We start from the raw sequence: 21,823 nt of genomic DNA on the forward strand, positions 1-21,823 counted from the left end.
TGCTTTACTTACACTCAGCAGGAGATGATGAAGTCTTTTGCTTGTTCATGGTATGCTGCTGCGCGTAAGACTTTGGGGACTGACTAAGAGGTGCTTACTGCTGGGTTAAAGGATTTTAATTTACTTAAAATTTGGGGCATAAAAGCCTTTTCCTTTTACTGCCACACATTTTATTGAATTCTGAAGTGCATATTAAAGTTCATGGCTATTAAAATGACTGATTGTAGATATTCGTGGATATCTCCACAAAGGAGCACGAAATGATCTGTATTAAGTTTTTTGTATGGACCTTGGGGGAAAAAAATTAATTGCTGCTACTACAATTTAATCTGACGGGAAAAATGCTTTGGCTTGAGGAGTTGCTTCTGAAGAACAGCATGGTTCTCTTCTGAGATGCAGAGTTGGAAAGTCTCTGTGGGGGAACATCAGTGAACAGTCATTCGTTTGTCTTCATGTATCCCTCCATGAAGGTAACTTGGCTCTGGATAGCATGTGACAATAACGCTTCTCACACCTGGCATGCACCAAGTTACCCAGTAACATCAAGGATGGGAAGCACCAAGAGAATTAGCTTGTGGGCTGGACAGAAAGCACCAGGAAATGGCTCCTCCCATTTTCTGCATCTAACATGATTCCTCAGTTTCAAAGCCCAATATGAGGAATAAGAATCTCGTAGCTCTGGTTTCTGTATTTGGTTGACCTCTCGCTGCTGGCATGCAGGGCTGGGAAGGAGCATAATGATAACCTTTGTGGGAGCTAGTTCAAAAAATGGAGATTTCTTATCGACACTGCAGATCCCAATATCGAAATGTTTAGCACTGGAATGGAAATTTTTGTGGAGGGAATGAATTCTGCTTGAAAGGTAAAGTTTAATCTCTGCTGTTATAAACTTTATAATGAATTCTGATACCAAATATAACAAACTAGAAATTGTTGTCACTGGAGTAGGTGAATTTATCATGACTTTTACTGAGAGGACAGCAATTCACATTGATGCTGGATGTGATCAGCTGGAACAGAGAGTGCAATGGTAATTGGAAAGAAAAAGTCTGGGGAAAGAGTCAGGGGCTGTAGTGAAGAAAAAGCCATTTCTTTCCACTTAAAATGGGAGGAGACCAAGCACTCCTACCTACCATATTCAAGAATATCAGTGGCTTCCTTCTGTATTCCCATAAAGATTTTTAGCACAGCTTCCCTCTCACATGAGTATCCTTGTCAAATCCTGCATAAGAATATAGAAGAAGCCTCCTAAATTGCTGCTCTGATACACAGCAAGTCAAAGAAGGCACTTAGTGCAGTACACTGCAGTAACTCAAGCATGACACATAACATCTTGTCAAGTGACTGTCTTGCTACAGTTGTTTGCAAGCCCACATTATTCACGTGTCAATTGGAAATGGCTAAAAGGCACTTTTGCTGTTAGACTCTGTGTTATTTTAGATGAATCTACCATTTTATCAGAGCTATTGATACTTTCTTCCAGTAAGGTCATCTGTAATGTTTGGGCACGACGTTTCTTTATGAGCAGTTCATGACATAGGAGTCTCCCTCATCAGAATCTATTGCTCCTAACATCTAAAAATGGTGCAAATCCCAAGCCTTCATAGTCCTCTTCCTACAGTGACTTGGCACCCAAACAGATTTTACTGCACCTCCACATTACTTCCCCTGCTCTGCTCTTCTCTTTCCTTATAGGAACTCCAGCTACTCAGTTTCTGTAAGACAAATCCCTCACATTGTCTCCCTCTTCAGAAGCTGTCATCTGGAAGATCACCCCCAGAAGTCTGCATCTACCTGAGTAAAACTGAATAGTACAAGTCTAAACTATATTAGTCTTGCTTATGTGGCACTGTTGTGTGGATGACATTCAACAAACACATCATATGAAGTTTGCCAAGGGATGAGCAGAGAAGCTGTGGCTTTCTGTATTGATTCACATCCAGATGTGCTTCCTTCTCACCACTGAAAACCCCACTGTGCCTGGTGTGCAGATTGGCCACGGGTCAGAGTTTGCAGCGATCTCCTTGACTACCTACATGCTGGATACTGTGCTCACTCACTTGTTCCTTAAAACTTTATCTTTCAAGCAATTAAGTCCTTTCTCACCTTTACATAGTCAGAAAATGAAAAAGTCACCCTATCTCTTGGAGGAAGGAGAAAAACGTGAGTCACAACAAACTGTGAAAACCATGAAGCTGCACTGGAAAAACAGAATTTGAAAGAAGTGATCTAATCATACCTCAGCCCTAAAAGCAATGACTATGAAGTTCAAATATTTTAAGTTTTATCCAGCAACCATGAGAACACAAGGTGAAATCTAAGTTTAGTGGGCATTTTGACTAAAAACCTCACCTTGCAAGTAGCTGGCACAAAACAATGCATTACTTTATTTTTGTAAGTATTTTCCATGAAAAGAGAACGGAAAGCAATACGAGTGGAAGGCTGTGAGACCTGGGACTGGTTGCACAATAAAAGCTAAGCCATGAAGTGAAACCCTGGGAGCTGTTGCATCTTGAAATACCATAAAACCAAACAACTCCTATCTGGAGTAAATGTGGTTGGTATTTTCCTGAAATACATGGTGATTTGTTTTAAACAGTGATTGTTATCAATGCTGTTGGAATTGTACTCATTTTCTTTAGAGGACTCAAATAACTATTAGCATCTACTGTTTGAACTTATTTGCATTCCAATAACATGCACCACATTATTGGCACTGTCCACCTACACAAGAGAAAAATGCCCTTTTTTAAAGAGTTTATAATCTGAGAACAGTTGAATCTTGCAACATTGCAAAGAATATTTGAGTTCAGAAATAATACACATCACTATGGTTATCAGATCAGCACCTAAATTAGGATGCAATGAATCTTGGAAGGCCAGAAATACTGACTCAAGATAAGGGCTCAAGATACTTTAACCAGTACGTTCTAGAAAGGAAACACAGATCTTTGTTTTATTAAGACACTGAAACCTTTATAAATAAAGCTGGGGTTTCAGCAATGCTGAAAACAAGTAGACAATAAGTTTCAAAGGGAACTGCCCATGTAAATTCCTCTGTCTCATTTGAAAATCCCAGCCAAGAGCAGCAATGTTGTCTGCTTTAAAACATCATATCACCACGGGAAACAGACTCATTCACTTTTCATTCCACGCAAGAATGAAGTGTGGGTGAGGGAGCAAATGTGGTGGTAATGTGTATGTCTGCAGGTGATTTATGGGCATGTGCTGTGCTAATAAAGAAAGTGAAATTCAGAGTGACACCGAGAGCAATTAAGGCAAACTAGAGACTGGAATGATCAGAAGTGAGGGTCAACTTTCATCCTCTCTAGAGGTAAGTAGGCAAATCTGTAAACACCTTACCATCCATTTCTTGTTGTTGATGGGATTTTGGGGTTTTATTTGCTGTGCTTTGCAGTTTTTCAAATCCGTATTCTTTGCCTGCACATTGGTAACGCATAAATATGCCACTTACTCCCTCATGCGTTTCAGCTTGGTCTCAGCCATTGCACTGTTGAGGGCTCTGAATCCCTGGGGCACCCCTGGAGACACTCCGGTGACAGTCGTCGAGCCTACAAATCAATGCACAGACACACAACCTTTTTCACCTTCATCCCCTGAGCTCTATTGCAGAATCAAGGGCAGTCAGAAGGAGGAAGACTATTCCTGTTTCTCACAAGGCAGTGCCATATTAATTAAAGATGAATGAGATTATTAAATGCACATTAAGGGCAACTTCTTTCTGAGGGACAAGTAGGTTTATAGCTTAAAGACACCAGAATTGTAAGAACAATTTTCCTTCTGTATGATACACAAGGAATTACAACAGAAAGGACAATCACTTGAGGAAGTGCTGGGACAGATTAACATCCAATAACATTAAATTTGTTTAGGTAATATGCATTTTCTTCCATTGTTTTTGTACTCATTTTTAAGACCAAGAACATTCTTTCTAACAGGCAAGTCTCTCCTTTAGCTTCATCATTACTGTAAACTGGAAGTATTTAACTTACGACATCACCTCTCCTTCAGATAAAGCTACTCTTTTTATGTATGAATATATATATATATAAACAGAATATATATATATAAACATACCTGTACATGTAAGTACATATACATGTGTGAGAAATATACATGTGCATAAACACACATGCCCACTCTTTCTGTTTGCAGGCCTTGTGAGCTGTTGCAATATTTCAGGACCTAGGACTCACATACCACTGAGGTACTCATCCACAGGAACACAGAAATGCTGAATCACAGAGGACTGTCAGGGTTATCAGCTCAAATATGCTGCAATTTCATGTAGTCATTCCACCATACAAGTCTGTGGTTTTCCTAAGAAATTTATGTACTTTTTGCTCTGACCGCTCCCATTGAAAGACAATTTCAAAGCCTCACTGGGAGCTGGTGGCTAAAATCTCCCCTCTTATTTCCTGACAAAACTTCTTTATCAAGCAGTTCATGCTCATTTTCCTTCTGTGCCAGTTCTTTTCTTTGGCTTACACAGTTCTTTCCTTCCCTTTTGCATACTCCTTTCATTTCTTTATAATTGGAAAAAGAGATCCTATTTCAGCTTTCCATTTGTTAAGCTAAACAAAGCAGCTATTTTAGCTTCTTCTTGCAAATTGTTTGGCATTAGGATTTCACTTCCCAAAAGAGGAGAAGATGCATCAGGGTGGGACTACATCCTGTGTAAATGTGTGGTCTGTGGCACACAGGACTCAAATTCTCAACAGGCGTGGGAGGGCTCTGCATAGGATAGGAACAAACCAAAAGTCAAACATGTTAACACAGTGCCTCATCTAAATGAACACACACTCCCCTCCTAGCAGGGGTTTTTAACTCGTACACAGCTGGGGTTTGGCTGAGTTTGGATTGCACTAACAGAGATCACATGCAGCCAGAGGGAGCTTGCAGCTACCCTCCCTCTATGAGCTGGTATAGACACCCCCAGAGAACACCAAATGCTCTGGAATGTGCAATCCAAGCTCTCCCAAGAGATCCTATAAGTTAAGATAGATCCTATATCTTACATGATTCTAGACCTTGACCACATACATTTGAATACTGAGACTAAAACTTTCCATTGTGAGTGATCCTACTGAATCACTCACAGTGAGTATCTGCTGGATTCAGAAGTATCCACAGAAGAAATGGATTCCTGATTCTGTTAGCTGGACGGACAAACAATTGCACATTTAAAAACATTTTCCTAGCTTATCTTTACACCTAATGGCTAGGAGTTGTCTGGTGCCTAAGTATTACAACTCAGGTATAGTTAATGCAGTTTGAAAGATGAAAAATGGCAAGCCCAGTTCTTACTGGCAACCAATTATTTCATCCATTAATGCAAAAAACATTTCCTGATCATTTCCTGTAACAGTACACATGTATATCCATATGTTTTTACATGGATTCTGTAAGCATTCAAATCCTTTAGCAGCACTGGAAAATTCAGCTATCCTCAGGATAGCCCTGAGGAAACTCCAGGTGCTGTACAAAGCAATGCTCATGACTTACTGGGTTGCACGTTCCTCTCTCAGTTGGCACAGCATTAAGGTCCAGATGTAGGGCTGTGGTGCTTTGAAACCAATTAAAAATTGATGCCCTGAGCACCGAGCACCAGTGGCCTAAGGAAAATACAAACCTTGCAGTCTCTTAAGAAACAGTATGTTTAACCACAGGCACCAGATAAATTCTGGCATTGCTATTATTACAGGATATATCACTGTAGTAAGAGCTCAGCATATTTTTTCTGTTTAGTGAATTCAGTATATTTATTACTACAATATTTCCTTCTCCTCTGACATTTCATTATTAAAGACATCCTTCTTGTTTGTTTTGTTTTGGGGGTTTTTTTTCCCCCTGGGATTTCTGGCTAAATAATTCCTATTTTGTCTACTTTACACATTGGCAGTTAGCCAAGAAAAACTTCATCTCTACATGCAAACTCTCTATCTTCCTCTCCATTTAATATGATTGTCTGGCTACTGCAAGGCAGCATGGACTGAAGATTGTAGGATGCTGCAAAGGTGTGGTTAGTCATTAAAAAAATGAATTCTCAGTAAAGACTGCTAAGAGCTTGACACACTGGTGCTACAGCACACCTCAACAAATTTTGTTGGGCTGATTCATAACCATTCCAACTTCTATATCAAGGGTATTTTCTTAGAAGCAGCTACTTCATTGATAATACATTTTGCACCCAGCTTCAGGCAGTTTGTGTACCCACATATGAACACACAAAAAGGAACCATGCCTCTTCAAAAAGTTACCAGATAATTATTTGCATTTTTTATCCAGTATATCATTCTTGATCCGTTAAACAAAATCAAATGAAACAACAAGAGCAGTGGCTTTTCAAAACCAGGTATTGTGGCTTTCTAAACGTATTTGAATGTCTCCAAGTGTCTAACCCAGTATTGCACAGAACAACACAGGGCAAAGGGCAAAAGATCTTTGTTCTCTCAGGTGATAGAGCATCAGTTTGAGGTTTTCACTGAGGATCTGTAGGGAAAGGAATTTATTCACAGGTGCATTATCTGGTAAGAGTTTTCATAAATTATGGCCCAAAGGCATTCCTACAAACATTTCTGCTAATGACCAAAGAATTGGTGACACACATCTACTGCATTTCTTTGTAAGCCATTGTGTGTTGTGAAGCTGTTATCTCCACTGAGTCACAAACTTCTGTCTGTATTTCAGATTTCTTTTCTTTAGCTTTCACTGCTACGCATGAGATCCTTCAATGCCTTTTTGTACAAGATATAAAAGGTTAGAATCAGATGTGTTTTCCTGATCCATAAATGACACAAAGTGACCCAACTGCCCCTAACCTTCTCTTCCTTTATGCCAAGCAAATTTAGTAAATTGTAAAATGAGTTTTTCAAACTCCCTTTTCCTTTGCAGCTCTTTTCTGGGATCTTCCTAATTTTTCAGTTTATCAGCATAGCCTCTCTTATTTCAAATGCACTCCACACGGAGCTGTATAGCCAACACAAAAGCAACTGCGTACCACACTAAAGCTCTGGTATTCGGAGTGACTCTGTGGAACTTCTTGAGGAGAAAACTCAATTGCCTCCCAAGTCCTTTTATAAACACTGAGGTTTATACTAAACAAATTCCACCTGATGAAAAACAATGCATATTTATTGCACCCTTTTTATCACAGCCTTTGCTGACATAAAAAAAAGTTCTATTTTTTAGAACTACCAACCACTTGAAACAACTCATAATTTTTCGTAATACTTTAACAATGAAGGACGCTACAAGAAATTCTGTTCTGGCTAGATTCCTGCTTCTATTTCCCTATTATTGACATGAAATTCAGGAGTACCCATTATAATTTTGTTGTAGCTCTGTAGCCCAGTAATATGGTATTGCTACTGCTTGCACCAGCCCACACATCTGGAACTGAGTCTGCAAGGCTTCAGGCTTTGTCTGATCTTGTCTTGCCTTGACAGAAATTTTGATTTAATTGCTTAGGCTATAGCAGCAGTTCTTCTAATTACTGTGTAGTGAGCTATTTTGTTTTGTTTCCACTTATTCTTGTATCATATAAGCTTTATTTTTAGATGGATGTATTTCTTTGGAGAAAATCATACCTAATTACTACCTTAGCTTGGAGAAAGGCTATAGGTTTCAGCACAGACTGGTTGGATATTTTTTTAATGATAAAAGTACAATTTAATTCTTTAATATTACAATTTTTAAAAGGCTTCTTCTTGTCCTTAATATTGAATGAAAAAGATTAAGATAAGGGAGTTTCTAATACTAAGATTGTTTTTAAAACAGCACTGTTTGGCTAATATTCTTGTTTGTTCTCAGCAGCCTTCAAGGCAATTCCTCTCTTTAATTAAAATAACAAAATATCAAAGCACAGAGCAAAATTTTGTCCTTATTTTAACTTCTGCAAACCCACTGCAGACAATGATGTTGCATATGCATAAATGAGTGCAGAATTTGGAGACAGGGGGCTCTTTGCAATGTGAAGAGAAATTGGATGTAAGTGTTCCTTCCTTCAGTCCTGAGGGTCTCCCTGACGTGGGACCCAGGTGACCAGTGGCTACAAAACTATGATGGCCACAGCTTTGACTACTTCCTTTCATCCCTCCTCTTTGGCTCTCTCTTCCCATCTGTCCATGCTCACAAGCAAGGGTGAAACAGAGCTCAGCACTGGAAGAATCTCCGGAAGGAGAACTTCCTAGGATTCTCCTGTGTTGTGGTTTTAGAATACCGAGTCAGGTTTATCCCGACTGAACGAATGCAAACAAAGCAACTAAATGAGACTGCAGTTCCCATGGGAGCCTTTGGGAACGTAGCTGGCCTTTCATGCAGCTCACACTCAGGCTGCTGCTGGCACAGTCCCACCCAGTGGCCTCCGAGGACAGCGACTATGGCAGCCACAGTAAATATCTTCTTTCATATAAGTTTTCTTTTTAGCTTTTAAGTAGACCACAGGAACCCAGGCTTTCAAACTCTAAATTTATAGACAATATTTTGCCAGAGATTTCAGGATTAAATTACAACCTTAAATTCTCACTGTTTTCTTTGTACCTATAATGAGATACTGTAATATAAATTAAGTATTATTCAAATCTTGATCATAATTTTTAAAAAATTAAATATTTTAACACATTTTATCTTATTGTTACCAGGACTTAAAACTATAAAATAGCTTACATATCCTCAAATATTTTCCTCTGGAGAAAAAATGACAGTAGCCAAGTTTTTGTTAACATTTTACACTTCTGACTATCATGCTATATGGCTTTATTTTTTTCAAAGCACTTAACTGCTTATGCCTTTTCTTTTGGTATAATTATACTTCTCTGCAGTAGATTAAGGAAATAATTTTCAAGGAGATCACTTTTTTTGAGTTATTTTGTTGCAAAATGGAAATAGTTGGACTGTGATGCATACAAACTGCTAATACCTGCTGCTATCTAAAGAAGAGATATCACCTTACCCAATGACCTGTTATTCAGGACACTCTCCAAATACTTAACCATTGCCTCCATATCACTGTCCTGTGAACAAATGAAATAGGAATAGCATTAGTGTGAGCACAAACTTAAATAGAAATGCTATGTACCAGAGGTACAATCCCACAAGCACAGAGGATATCACACCAGTAAGTGTCAAGACTAGACTTTAATGAAGTTACATTGCCCAGGACTTTTTCTATGTTTTCTTCTCCTAAAACATGAGGCCTTGGAATGATGTTATAACCAAACAATTATTTAAGTCAGATTCCTTGTAGATACACAAGTGTTTAGAATAACTGTGCATAAGTTTAAAGGAGATATATTTACTGTAGAGGGTGGTGTGCAGTGTCTGAAAATACACCAGCATTTTATCATCAGTTAGTCCTGGAATATCTAAGACAATATTACATTGAAAAAGGCAATTATATACTTTTTAACTATGCCAAGCTTTTTTATGCTTATGATAGCTGCCCACAGTAAATTAATACTTATCCTTCGTGTAATTGCATCTACTTGCATGTCTAATAACAACAACTAATTGAAAAATTTTTAATTAAGAAGAGATTTTAACATTTTTATATTTCAAGTGTTCTCTTACCAAACAGATGGCTAACAGTGTTTCCATTATATCTTTCATATGAAATGCTGTTTGTGTACACAGATGAAATTTAAAGTTCTGGCCATTATGCGTTGATAGCTGTCCAGGAAGCACATCACAAGTTAATGAAAGTCCAAGAAAAACTTGGACTCTGACTGTGTAGAAGCTGCTGCCATATCACATTTGACAACACAGCTTTCTTGACTATTTAAAACTGACAGTCAAAATCTTGACCTTGCTAGAAAACATGTCAAAAATACACATTTTTAAAAAATATTCAGCACTCTATGCCTTTAAGACTTAAAACAATGGAATGAAAAGAAACAATATTGACGTCCACTTCTACAATGGACAATCTGCTTTATGTTCTGTGATCTTACTAAAAATGCTCATTCTAAATTTCTCAAACTTAGGAACTGCCAGCAGGCCTAAACAGGACAGCAGTAATTGTTGGCAATGACTGGAACCTTCTGGTGCAAGTGGGAGCTGTTATGGATGAGCATAAACTAACTATTCTTCACCCCAAGTTGTTTCATGGGCTTATATTTGAAACAGGCTCTGCTACTTTAGCTGAGGTTTGCAAGGTGGGAATCAGCTTCTTGGTTGGCGATTGCAATAGGTAACCCCTAAACTCATAGGTTTGAAGGAGCCTCTTTGTCCTTTTGAAGCAGTCTGTGGGGTCCTGATTTGATCAAGTCAGCACAAGGGTTTCCAGTTCTGCAGCCAGGAAATGCTAGAGAATGCAATGTTAATACATATAGTACATATTATATATTGAATTAAGATAGACTTAGTATTATAGATATAATTTCTCTGTACTTCTGAAAAAAAGAACCATTAGGGCTTCATTAAAAAGTTATTAGATCTTTTTCATTCAAAACTAAAAATTTATATTGATTTTCTGTTAATATTACTTTGTAATTATTTTTACTTTCATTATCACTTACAGTTAACCACAAATCTACAGACAGATAGACAAAAGCATAGTAAATAACCATACACAACATTGTTGCTTTAATAAAACCCTTTTTTTCCCCTTTTTTTAGAGGATAAAGTCTGTAATTCCCAAACCTTTGACTTCTCACAACAGGACATCGTATTTACTCCAATTATAACAACAAAACTGTCTTTTTCTCATTACGCTGTAAGGCAAAAGATGTATTTTCACCTCTTTCATGACTCCTGTCTTTTCCCCACTTGGGTTTAGCACTGGAAGAGGATTTAGCTGTTTCATTTAATATATTTCTTTAATCTTTCTCTTTTTTCTGCAGAGAAAGAAAAGCACTACAGAATGGAGAAACATGCCCAGAAGAGAGGCACTCCTTTGCATAAGGGCCATTGTGGGTGAATGCTTGCACATTTCGGATTCAGAACAAACAACCCCATTTCTAACAGCCACAAGCCATGCCGAGGCATGTGTTAGGAATCCAGTGGAGCATCTTTGGGGTCACAGCACACAGACCACTCAGAGCTGCTGGAGCTATGATAATTTATGCCAGCTGATTGTCTGGCTTGACAATCTCGGAAGCAACTTGGAATTTGAAAATAGGAACCAACTGCATCACAGTAGCAGACTTTGTCATAATGAAGAGGGTGAATTTGTTATTATGGTTGCTGACAAAAACCACTAAGAGAATGGCAATGAACTGCAGTAAGGAGCATCCACTAGCATCTCAGCTAAATCAAAGCCAATGGAAGCTTCATTACACACTAATTTTTCAGTTTCAAGTTTCAAGATCAAACCTCTGTTAAGCATCACATATTAAAATGTTTTTAAAAACAGTTTGTCATTCTCTTTCATGATTTCCCCCAATAAGAAATTGTTTCTCCTAGTTAAAAAAAACATGTGGAAAAGAGCCACTGGCTTGAAGAGGTGGAGGTCTGGAAAAGTAATTGGCAAATTGTTCCTTGAAATCTGTCAATGTGCATTTCTGCTCCAAAAAAAAGGAACAAAGGACACTAAACTCCAGTGCTGGACAATGTAGCTGAAATCAGATAGGCTGTATTGAAAGGTATCAACATGAGAAAAAAAGCTGTCTCAACTCCCATCCTAAACCTTTAAAATTACATTGTTTCAGTGCCTAACTCTACCTTCCTAAATGGTCTTATAGCCCACAAGGCCACTACTTCTCAGACCATCTTGACATCTGTGGAAGCCTAATATAGCTTCAATAAACACCTCATATCCCTTTCTACACTTGCACCTTAATATGTTTTTCAGTTGGATGACTTTTCTGACCCCATGCTACTGCAATGAACGTTGGAATTTTTTTTAATCCTTGTTTGAAATAATGGGGTCACCAGAGAGCACCACCAGATGCAGCACTTCTGCACTCTCTGCATAAAAGTAACTAGAAAAGCAATCTTGGAATCGGAAATTTGAGAGATTTGCAGAAATTAGCTTGCAAGTCCTTACTGTGTTGCAGTGGAATGATTTCTTTTTTAGGACACACCTTCAAGAGCTTGATTTAAGGTATCTTTGAAGAAAGGGTTTAAGAGTATGAATCCCACCACAGAAATTGAAGTAGGATTTTTGGTATTAAGTAAATGACTGCAGAAGCAAACCTTTGCTATTCTGGTAGGATTTGAAGCTTATTATTAATACTGAGCATGATCCCACCTACCTCTGAGTGGGATTCATCTCACATAACTGTTGACATCCAGAAGAGAGATGTTGTGTGCATGCTAATAATTGTAGATCCCTTTATAATCACCAAAGAGGGACTTCTCTGAATATTCCATCCAACCTGCATTAGATGTATGCTCCCTAAAAATGCTTGCTTACTTCCCCTCACAGTACTGCCCTTCTGTTTGAGTTCAGACACAGGTGTTCAGATTCGCACAACTACGTTCATTCTGCTTTGACCTCGGACTTACTGCAGAATTTTTCACTTGAGAAAGCAAAAATTGCCTATTTTCACTTCCCAAGAAACAGAAAAGGTAATTGTGTCAATACCCAGAAACACACTTAATGAATATCTTAACGTGCTGGGGTCAACATGAGAAAAGCACAGATAATTAGCTTCTTTGATAGAGGAAGCACCAAAAGGCAAACGGTCACGGGGCTGCATCCCAGTCAGTCTGTGCAGGCCAGTTCACAGAGGGTCAGTGCTCTGTGTGCTGGTAAAGCAAAGCCTCAGGGCCACTGGGACTGGACAGAGACAACAGGATGCCAGTGGGATGGCTCTTCCAGCCCACCATGCTGGTTCTTGTCATCACAGAATTATTAGTCACTGCAGCGTGAGGGACTGTGGCTGCTCACCGAATGCCAACACATAATTTATTCTGCATTACAGAGAAATCTATTTTTATCTTCTGCCCTTCATTAATTCTAAGCAGCTGTCTGCCTGTACAAAAACACTACTGATTGACACTTAACGATACCATCAATGAAAGCTGAATGAAAATTTCAAAAGGCATTCTAAAAAAGAAAAATTCTCTCAGAGTCTGATGAAAATGAGCAGTAATTTCATTTTCAAGAGTATCTTGTGGTAGACTTTCTGGGCAATGGTTTCTTTGTATGTCTATGTGTTGTAGGTAAGCATAAACCCAGCAAACTGAAAAAAAAAATTGTCTAAGATATTCCACTGTTTTACAATTGACTAATAATTTTCTTTAGACCACTACTGTACAAATTGCTCCCGAATTTTAAGGCATCACGCGTGTTTAATTTGAAAGCTAGGAGGACATTTTTAGATTGAATGAAGCTGTTTCTGAGTAAACTTCAAGTTTTACTTGCAGGACAATGTCAGGATTCCCTGCTACTGTGATAGAAGTAGAGCTCTGATTTCTCACACTTTATTTTTGCCTTAAGAACTATGTCTCAAAGAAGCTATTAGTTCAAATTTTTCAAAAAACACAAGCTATTTATAGTTTAGTGAAGAGTACTAGTCTAGTTGGCCAGTTCCCTGAAATGCACAAGATACCACACCCTGTTCTGCCAACTTTGCACATGATCACAGATTAAAGTAAATGTTCCTAGGCAGAACCAGATAGAGCCACTGTAGGTCATGCTTGAAACTGGTGGCTCATGAGAAAAATTAATAGATCCTGAATGCCTTAGGAAGATCCATTTTCAGAACTGCCTCAGGCACTTAAGTTTATTGATTTCACTGAGACTTGATCACTGGAGACAAGATTCATCTCAGCTCATTCTGATCAGATCTAAATTAGGTGCCTTCTCCAATAATCTTCAACCTTCACACTGCAATCCCTGACTTTCTTGTGGCAGCCTCAACTGATAAAGCCACTTTAAGCCTTTCAACAATAAGTTTTCTCTTCACTGACACTTTCTGTGATGTGGGAAAGTCTACAGATTTGCTGGTCAAGTCTTGCAGCTGTTTAGGCTCATAGTTCATCACACTGTCCTAGAAAATATGTCTAATATAGGGAGGAACTAGAGGTGTCTATCTTTGCCTGGGAATTAGAGCTGGAACTTAGATCTTATGCCTGAAGTATAACCTCAGCTTTAATTTAATTTAAATCACAGCTAGCATTTGAGAGGATCCCACTCTGAGGGTTTTAGAGTCACAAGGATGTTTTCTGACAATGATTTACCTTAAGGCATTCATGGGAGTGTTATTTTTAATCTTGAAGGAATGCAAAAATCTTTCTTATCAATATCTTATAGTACACATATAATTAATTCATGCTATTGATATATACACACACCCCTAACAACAACAAAAAAAAATTCAGCAATGTCAGTAGGACAAATTCTGGGAACCCAGTTTTCTCATGGAAAATGACCATCAAGTGTATACTGTGTTCCCAATGGTCACATATACCTGGTGATTTGTCTTAGAGACCATCCATGACAATTCTGCATCTTCCTCCTCTTCACTGTCTTCTGAACAGGATTCAAACTCATCTTTATAATATTCTTCTGTAATTTCTGGATCTTCAGGGATCTCTAAAGGCAATTATGAGTTTATAGCACATATGGAGAAAAAATGTATGATCTGAAACAGATATAAATGAACTTTATAGCACCAATGTTATGTCAATAGCAATGAATTCTGTAATCGAAAGCAAAAGATAGGTTCCCAGATTAAAACGTTTGTCTTTGATGATAAGCAGTGTTAAAGCTGTCTCTGGCAAAGGGAAAATCCTCATAATATGTGAATTAATGAACTTAAAGGATCTATATTGATATTGCATTGAAATCTCTAAACCATACAATAAATCAGGCTGGAAGTGACTTTATGGGATCATTTAGTCAAAGCAGGGCCAGTATTTAATTGAATCCAGCTTTTGTGAGCTGAAATTATAACTCAGTTTTGTTTTCTCTAACACACATAACCTGAGGTGAGTAAGACTGCTAATCTAAAATGGAAAATAATATGTATCAGGTACATGTTTAAAAGATATGAGAAATTAAACCTATATATTTTTCCAAACTTTCTGGAAGCAAAGCTATAATAAAATAAAAGAAACTAATATAAAGTCAAGATATGCATACTTTGATGTCATGCTCTCTCAATTTATTACTATCAAAAGTTTTAGTAACAGCAGTGAGTGCAATATTAATATAGCCAATGAGCCCATGAAGTATAATAATTGGTATTAAAACTCAACACATTCATCACAGCTTGAAAGACACTCCAGCCACTCTGCACTGGCAGAAATCCTTTAGCATCCCAGACTCTGCATGAAAGAATTAGTGAAACAGCTTGAAGTCTGATTGCATCTCCTTCAGGGAGATATTATTACAAAAAATCTTAGATGAAGACAAAAAATATTTAATGTTCAGCTGTCATAAATCATCATCATAACTTTAACTAATGCTAATTCCACTCTCCTCATTTAAGTCTGCCCCTTTAGAGAAATATGAACTATCTTAAATTTTACTGTATTGAAATAAATTAAATTCAAACAATATGACATAAAAATTATTAACAGATTTTTTAATTGTTTCACATGGATAAAAACCCAAAAGGATTCAAACAGGGGAACACAATTAAAATCCATTAAAAGACATTTGAGTTTGGGCAGGAACAATAATTCTAATCTTTAAGGTGGAAGAAAGAGAACTCAGGAAAAATGTGAAGCTGTACCTATCTGCAGCATTAAGTGATTAAGCTTTCCTGTCAAGATATAAGCTCTACTATCAACTGTCTCCAAAGTAATTTCAAAAATACTTCATTTTTTTATAAACCTGATTTTGCTCCAAAATGCTGACACATTTTCACTCAGGTTTCTGTTTTAAGATGTTTATGGAAGCTTCATAAAAGCCCCAAGCTCCACTGTCACAATTTCTAATCCTAATCCTTCCTGTTTCTATTTTCAGCTTTCTTAGTTTGAAAAAACAAACAAGCAAGCAAGCAAACAACAAATCAATACGTGAGCTTCCAAAAGAACACCCCCAACCCAAAAATGTTTTCTCACAAAAGAAAGCATTTATTTTTGTGTTCAATTGCTTGAGTTATACAAAGTGCCATTTGACAGAAAAGTCTAACACTTCATTAAAAAAGAAATCTTAAATATCATCCTTTCTACATGGAAAGAACACTACAAAATTAAGACACATCTCCTTTTCCATGTGAGGCCAACATCAATTTTTCTTTCATGCAGAGAGGCTGTCATCCTAGTGATTAGGATAATTTTATTAGGTTCATCTGCATTCTGTCCTTGTGCATTCAGATATATACAAAACAGCCCATTTATTATGCTGTAATACAAACATCAGACTACGCTGATGTTTTCTGAGTCATCTTTTCCTCCCACATTCTGCATTTGTTTACTGCTGTACTAAAAATGCAAGCCTTCCCTTTCCAACCAAACAAGGTATCAAAATCAGTCTTTTTACCCATAATTTTAACTTCAAAATGTCTGCTCTGGCTACTGTAAGCTCTATACTTTGTGAGCAGCCCACGACCATACAAAACTGGTGATGCCCCTGAACTATACAGAGAGGCTGGCAGTGGCTGTATCCTACTTCCATGCCAGCTTTTGCATCCTTGTTGGAATTATTTACTTCATCATTTGTGAAATTGGTTTGACAGCTGTTCATAGACAGCCAGTTAATCCAAGTTTAGTAATCTAATTTGAAATGCTAGTTCAGATGCTAGAGGTGTTCCAGGCTACGCAAGTTTACTGGTCCCAATTCAGAAACTATTCCAAGTGGCATTTCTGAAAGAAGACAGCATTTCCAGTGGATGGAAATTTGGGATTTACCTAATACAAGCTCTTAAAACATTTTGGTTGTATGACTAGTATCTTTAAAGAAGGAGTCTTCAAAACATCTACACATTTATTTAAACTGTTTCCATATAACAATTCTTTGAGTCCTACCAAAGTAGACTCAACTCCCAGTCCTCCATGTATTACAGATGCACAAGACATCTCTGGCTCTCTGCAGAATTATGTGAGTACAGAACAGCTTATTGAGCTGAGACCCAGGATCAGACGAATTTCAAAAACAGATAAGGTGGATTTGGCACAGCAGATACCATAAATCAACATGGCAAGCTGAACCTCTGCTGGCCTGGTAAAGTCCAAGTGCAGATAGCTTGAGCGAGTTGGTATTTTCAGCTCAGGGCAGGCACTGTCAGGGGAGTTCAGGCCCCATAAACTTCCATTTCCATGTTGGCAGTCCATCCTCTAGGGTATTTGCTACCTGAGTTTTCCCATGATTCCATGTGATTTTCATATACACCTCCAATTTCCACAAACCAGGTGACAAAAGGCTGGTTACTGCCCCCATTTCTGAACATTACTGGTGAAGTTCCACACTTAGTAATGTAGCACAGAAGAAAATTCTTTGATTTGTGCTTTCAGAGAAGTATTTTTAATAAAAATGTTTGTCTTTGGGCTAGGCTGTTTGACCTCTGTTTGACCACTGCAAAGCCTAACATGGACTCCAGTGGTAGGACCTTGACCCTGTTCTTTGTTCTAACAAATAAAATAGATATTAAGCCTATTTGTGCCTGGCAGGTACTTGGGTAAAGAAGTGGTGCTAATGAGGGCAATGCCAAGTCTATTGTGTTGAAAGAGGAAATAAAGCTGCTGCTGTGGAACCCAGGGGATCCTGTCTCTCTTTTGACAGCTGGACTAGCATCCAGCTGAACATCTCTGATACAGCATACTTATATTCTCCATAGGGAGCACAAGGAAAGGTCTCTACAGCTGCTTCTGCTCCCTCACATCCCCATATCTGTCAGCTGGTCTCTAAAAGCACGTTGTGCTTTATCCAGCTGTGTGTATTGCACCAAGGCCAGTCACAATACCTTTTATTTGCTTACAAAGCATTGAATTCAGAACAAACTCAGCTGTTGTTTTGGTATTACTAAATGGCTTAGGTATAGCATTGAGACACTTGATACTTGTTATGAGATATTCAAAAGAAAACAAGCTTTGAATAAAAACATTCCTCTTTAGATCTCTTTCTAAATAATAACATGATGCTAGTAGTGGATTGAAGGGTAAAAACCCATTATCTAAAAAAATCATAAAAGCATAGTTATTTCCCAAGAAGACAAGCTAAACAGAAAACAGAGGAATGTGATACTTGTAATATTTTGCTTAAATCCACCAAGAGCTCGTTTCAGGTAGCATGGGAACTCAGCAATAACAATTTTCTCCAAAGAGATGAAAATACTTTTGATAAATATCTTTAATTTCCTTGTGCCTCAAAGTCATACTTGCCATGGTTGCATTGATGTAGTATTCCCACATTCCAGAGCATGCAGAAGACAATAAGTAAGGCCACTTTTATAAAAAAAAAAAAAAAAGGAGTAAAAGAAAGAAAACACAAAACAGAATGGTGTAACATATGTAAATTTTCACCATTTGTATTCACAGTAACAGAGTCACACTTGACTCTTAAGGACTATTGTACTTTTTGGATCCAAAGGCTTCATTACATCTCTGGAAAAAGGCAGGTTTTCTCAGCTGCCACATTCCCATCTTAAGGAAAAAATTGCTACAGTTTCATGTAGTTACACTCCTCTGTCTGCACAGTACCGCACACAGGAAAGTGAGGAGCAAATCGCTGAACTGCTCTGACTCACTCTCATGAGACATAATGGACTCCTAACATGGTGACGTGAACCAGGACACCAGAAAGTGGTGCTGCCACATCTCTGCTACCACAGACTGACACAGAGAACTCAGCAAAGTGAGAGAGAGGGCCAGGACAAAGACATTTGCACTGCCCCCCTTGCAAGGCTTTGTACATGAGCCCTCCTGGGAGCTGAGGCAAGAGCAGGGAAAAATCATTCCTCCGCTTTCTCCTGTGCTGCACTGGGCTGCAAGACAACCCACTGGCAGGACCCCATCAGCAACACAAAGGTGCCCCTGATCCTTTCTTTTCTGTGGAAATACATCAGCAAATACCAGTTCGAGCCCACATGAGCAGGAGTTACCTACTGGAGCAAATGCCACAGTGGCACCCAGGCAAGGCACAGCACTGGAGCACCTGGGTGCAAGAAGGGGCTGTGAGAGCAGGGTCCCTTCAGCCCTGAGAAGGGAAGGTAAAGGGGAAACCTTACTGCTGTCTATGACTATCTGACCAGAGGATAAAAGGAAGATGGAACCAGTCTCTTCACAGAGGTGAGTAGTGATAGGACAAGAGACAACAAACATCATCTGGAACATCATAAACTCTAATTTGACACAATGAAAAAAAAAAGAGTGTGATCAAATACTGGAACAGAGCTTAAAGAAGCTGCAGTAGCTCAATCAACCCTTGGAGGTGTTCAAAACTTGATCAGACATCCCTGAATAACCTGATCTGAAAAGAATGTCTTCGAGCAGGGGATTGGACTAGACTGCCAGAGGTTCATTCCGCCCTAAATTATTTTATAATGCTGTGGCTATGCGATTCCTCACAAACAGTTTAGAATCACCCCAGATCTATTTATGTGTGTGCACATATTTAATATACACACTAAACAAGCTAAGTAGAAACTTAGGAGCTGGCAAAAGGAGCTGGTGCACAGGGCTGGGCAGCTCTCTTCAGAATTGTTCATCAGTTACCACAGAGGGATGAAACAGAAATGAATTTCTGCCTTCAAGGTAGAAAACATAAAGAGCTGAAGCACTCTCAGTAGGAGAGAAGTTTGAAACACGGAGATATGTTTCCCTGAGCTACATCATCCTGAATAAGAAATTCTACCACAAAGGAGACCAAGGGCTCTTGTCCCTCTGCAGCTCAGGACAATACTCATATGGTTAGAAAAAATAAAATAACTCCTTTATTGTAATCTAAGACCACTCAGATTGGTTTGGGGGGTTGAGTTGGTTTTTTTTTCCCTGTGCAAGACAAAACCCTTCAACTTTAAAAGTTTCAGTCAAAGAGAATCACCATCCTTTGGTCAGGTATAGATGATACATGCATTTTCAAGCTCTGAAGATTCATTGTTCAGAAAGTCAGTGGAATCTTTTGTCCATCTCTTCTAAACTAGGCTGAAACAGACTCTTAGAACATACATTTAAGAAATCAACTAGGGGATGTACAGGACTTTTGTGCCCATGAAAGTTCTGTACAATCCGTCTGGATAAGCACGGAAGGACTATGTGCAGCTTAGACATAAAGTAAAATGAGTTCTTCTATATGAGAACTGGATATATAACCGAATTTAAATGTTAATACTTTATAATTCTCCTCTTTGCTTTTCAAAAAAAGAAAAAAGCTTCAATTAATTTGTGAGTGTCACTGAGTGAAGAATTACCTATTGTGAAAAGGCTAGAAAAAGAGATACAGAGGATGTAAATCAGAGTGGCCATATGGGAATCACCTACTACTTGATGTTAGAAAGAAAGCAGCAAGTTTCAAAGTGTTTTTCCAAGGAAAAATTATCTTTTTTTAAACCAAAATGAAATTTCCAAGAAAAATGTTTTATTTGAAGGACACAGGGTTTTTTTCCTTAAACCTTCCATCTCCTGGTATTTTATCAATAAGTACAGAGACAAAGCAAGAGAGCAAAAAAGAAGTTCTTAAAAGGAGTGGTTAACAAAACTGAACAGTAACAAGGAACACTTTAACCACTTTTTTCCCTGGTTTTCTGAATAATTTGTTGTCTTTTCTTCTGTTTTCCCAGTTGTCATGCATGCAGAAATTGGAGCTCTGGTAGGCAGTGACGATGAAGCCATGCTGTGTTTCAAACATGGTTTAAAGTTCAGCAAATCTAAAAATCTTCCAAATATTCAGAAATCTTTTTAGTAATGATGAGTGAATGAAGAGAAAGAACAACACAGTGATGTAGCCAATAACAGGGAGCACTTAGTGAGTTTTGGAAGCCATTCCCTTTATGCATAAAGAGTCCTTATTATTGCAGAAGTTGCCCTACTATTTGCACTGCTTCCAGCATGAGCAGACCAAGAGACATAAATTGAAGGAAAAGTGACCTTATGTCATCAACTTAGAACTACTTTACTCCCTGAGTTAAACTTTTTTTATCAGTCAAACTATACTTTCCAATAAAAACTCAGATTTCCTCCTGAATCTGGCAGATACTGACCTTATGACAGTTTCCCTTTCAGTATGACAACAGTGTTGGAGGGAAAAAGTCCATGTGTTAACACAAAATCTGCCCCTTAAGAGACTCACTTCCTTCTCCCTGAGATTTGGTTCAAGAAAGCCATTTTTAAGACTTAAGCTGGGGGCATTTTCACAACTAGAAGTTACAGAAAGAGAAGAAAACAAATGGGAATGGCTCATATCCAAACTTGGTGCAAGCAGTTGTGCACACAAGAGTCTGGATGTAGCTAACATGTAACATGCATTTAATTTGGGTATAAGTAGTAATATAAGTTATATGTTGAAAAAGTAATAACAACAAGCTAATGATTGCCACCAAGAAAAAAGCTATTGAGCCCTTAAACACCTAGATGAAATGAACTTGTGAAAGCACATATTTACAAGATTACAGGGGCACACTTTGCTCTGTGAAGCAGAAAACATAGCAGGAGAATTCGACCAAGATCTTCATTGCTGTCACCTTCTCATTCCCTCCACCTAGCTGTCTGACAGTCACATGCACTGGTAGAATCTGCAAACTAACTCAGCATTTACATCTTTTTTCTGAGAAAATTCTTCCTCACTTGGAATTGCCTCCAGCTTCTTACAACACCATATGACTTGTTTCAGCTCCCCAGAAATGCTCTCTAGTTTGATAAGTAAGCCATAAAACTGCAGCTGGGGCTGGACTGGGAGTCCTTATAAAATGATCTTCAACACCATCCTGTTCACTGATGCTTTGTTTGCAAGCAAAAGCCTGGTGCATCTTTA

At 38.2% G+C, this 21,823-nt stretch overlaps 1 protein-coding gene across 1 annotated transcript in view; it reads right to left on the reverse strand.

Annotated features, from left to right (window-relative positions):
* The window catches only part of NEK11 (NIMA related kinase 11), a 78,964-nt gene that overhangs the window by 9,471 nt on the left and 47,670 nt on the right, over window positions 1–21,823 (reverse strand). The window contains 3 exon segments of the mRNA XM_032106884.1: window positions 3,476–3,572; window positions 8,975–9,035; window positions 14,379–14,503. Of these exon segments, the coding sequence (XP_031962775.1) occupies window positions 3,476–3,572; window positions 8,975–9,035; window positions 14,379–14,503 (283 nt within the window).

The sequence above is a fragment of the Corvus moneduloides genome, chromosome 1 (assembly GCF_009650955.1).
Source record: "Corvus moneduloides isolate bCorMon1 chromosome 1, bCorMon1.pri, whole genome shotgun sequence".
NCBI classification, from domain to species: domain Eukaryota; kingdom Metazoa; phylum Chordata; class Aves; order Passeriformes; family Corvidae; genus Corvus; species Corvus moneduloides.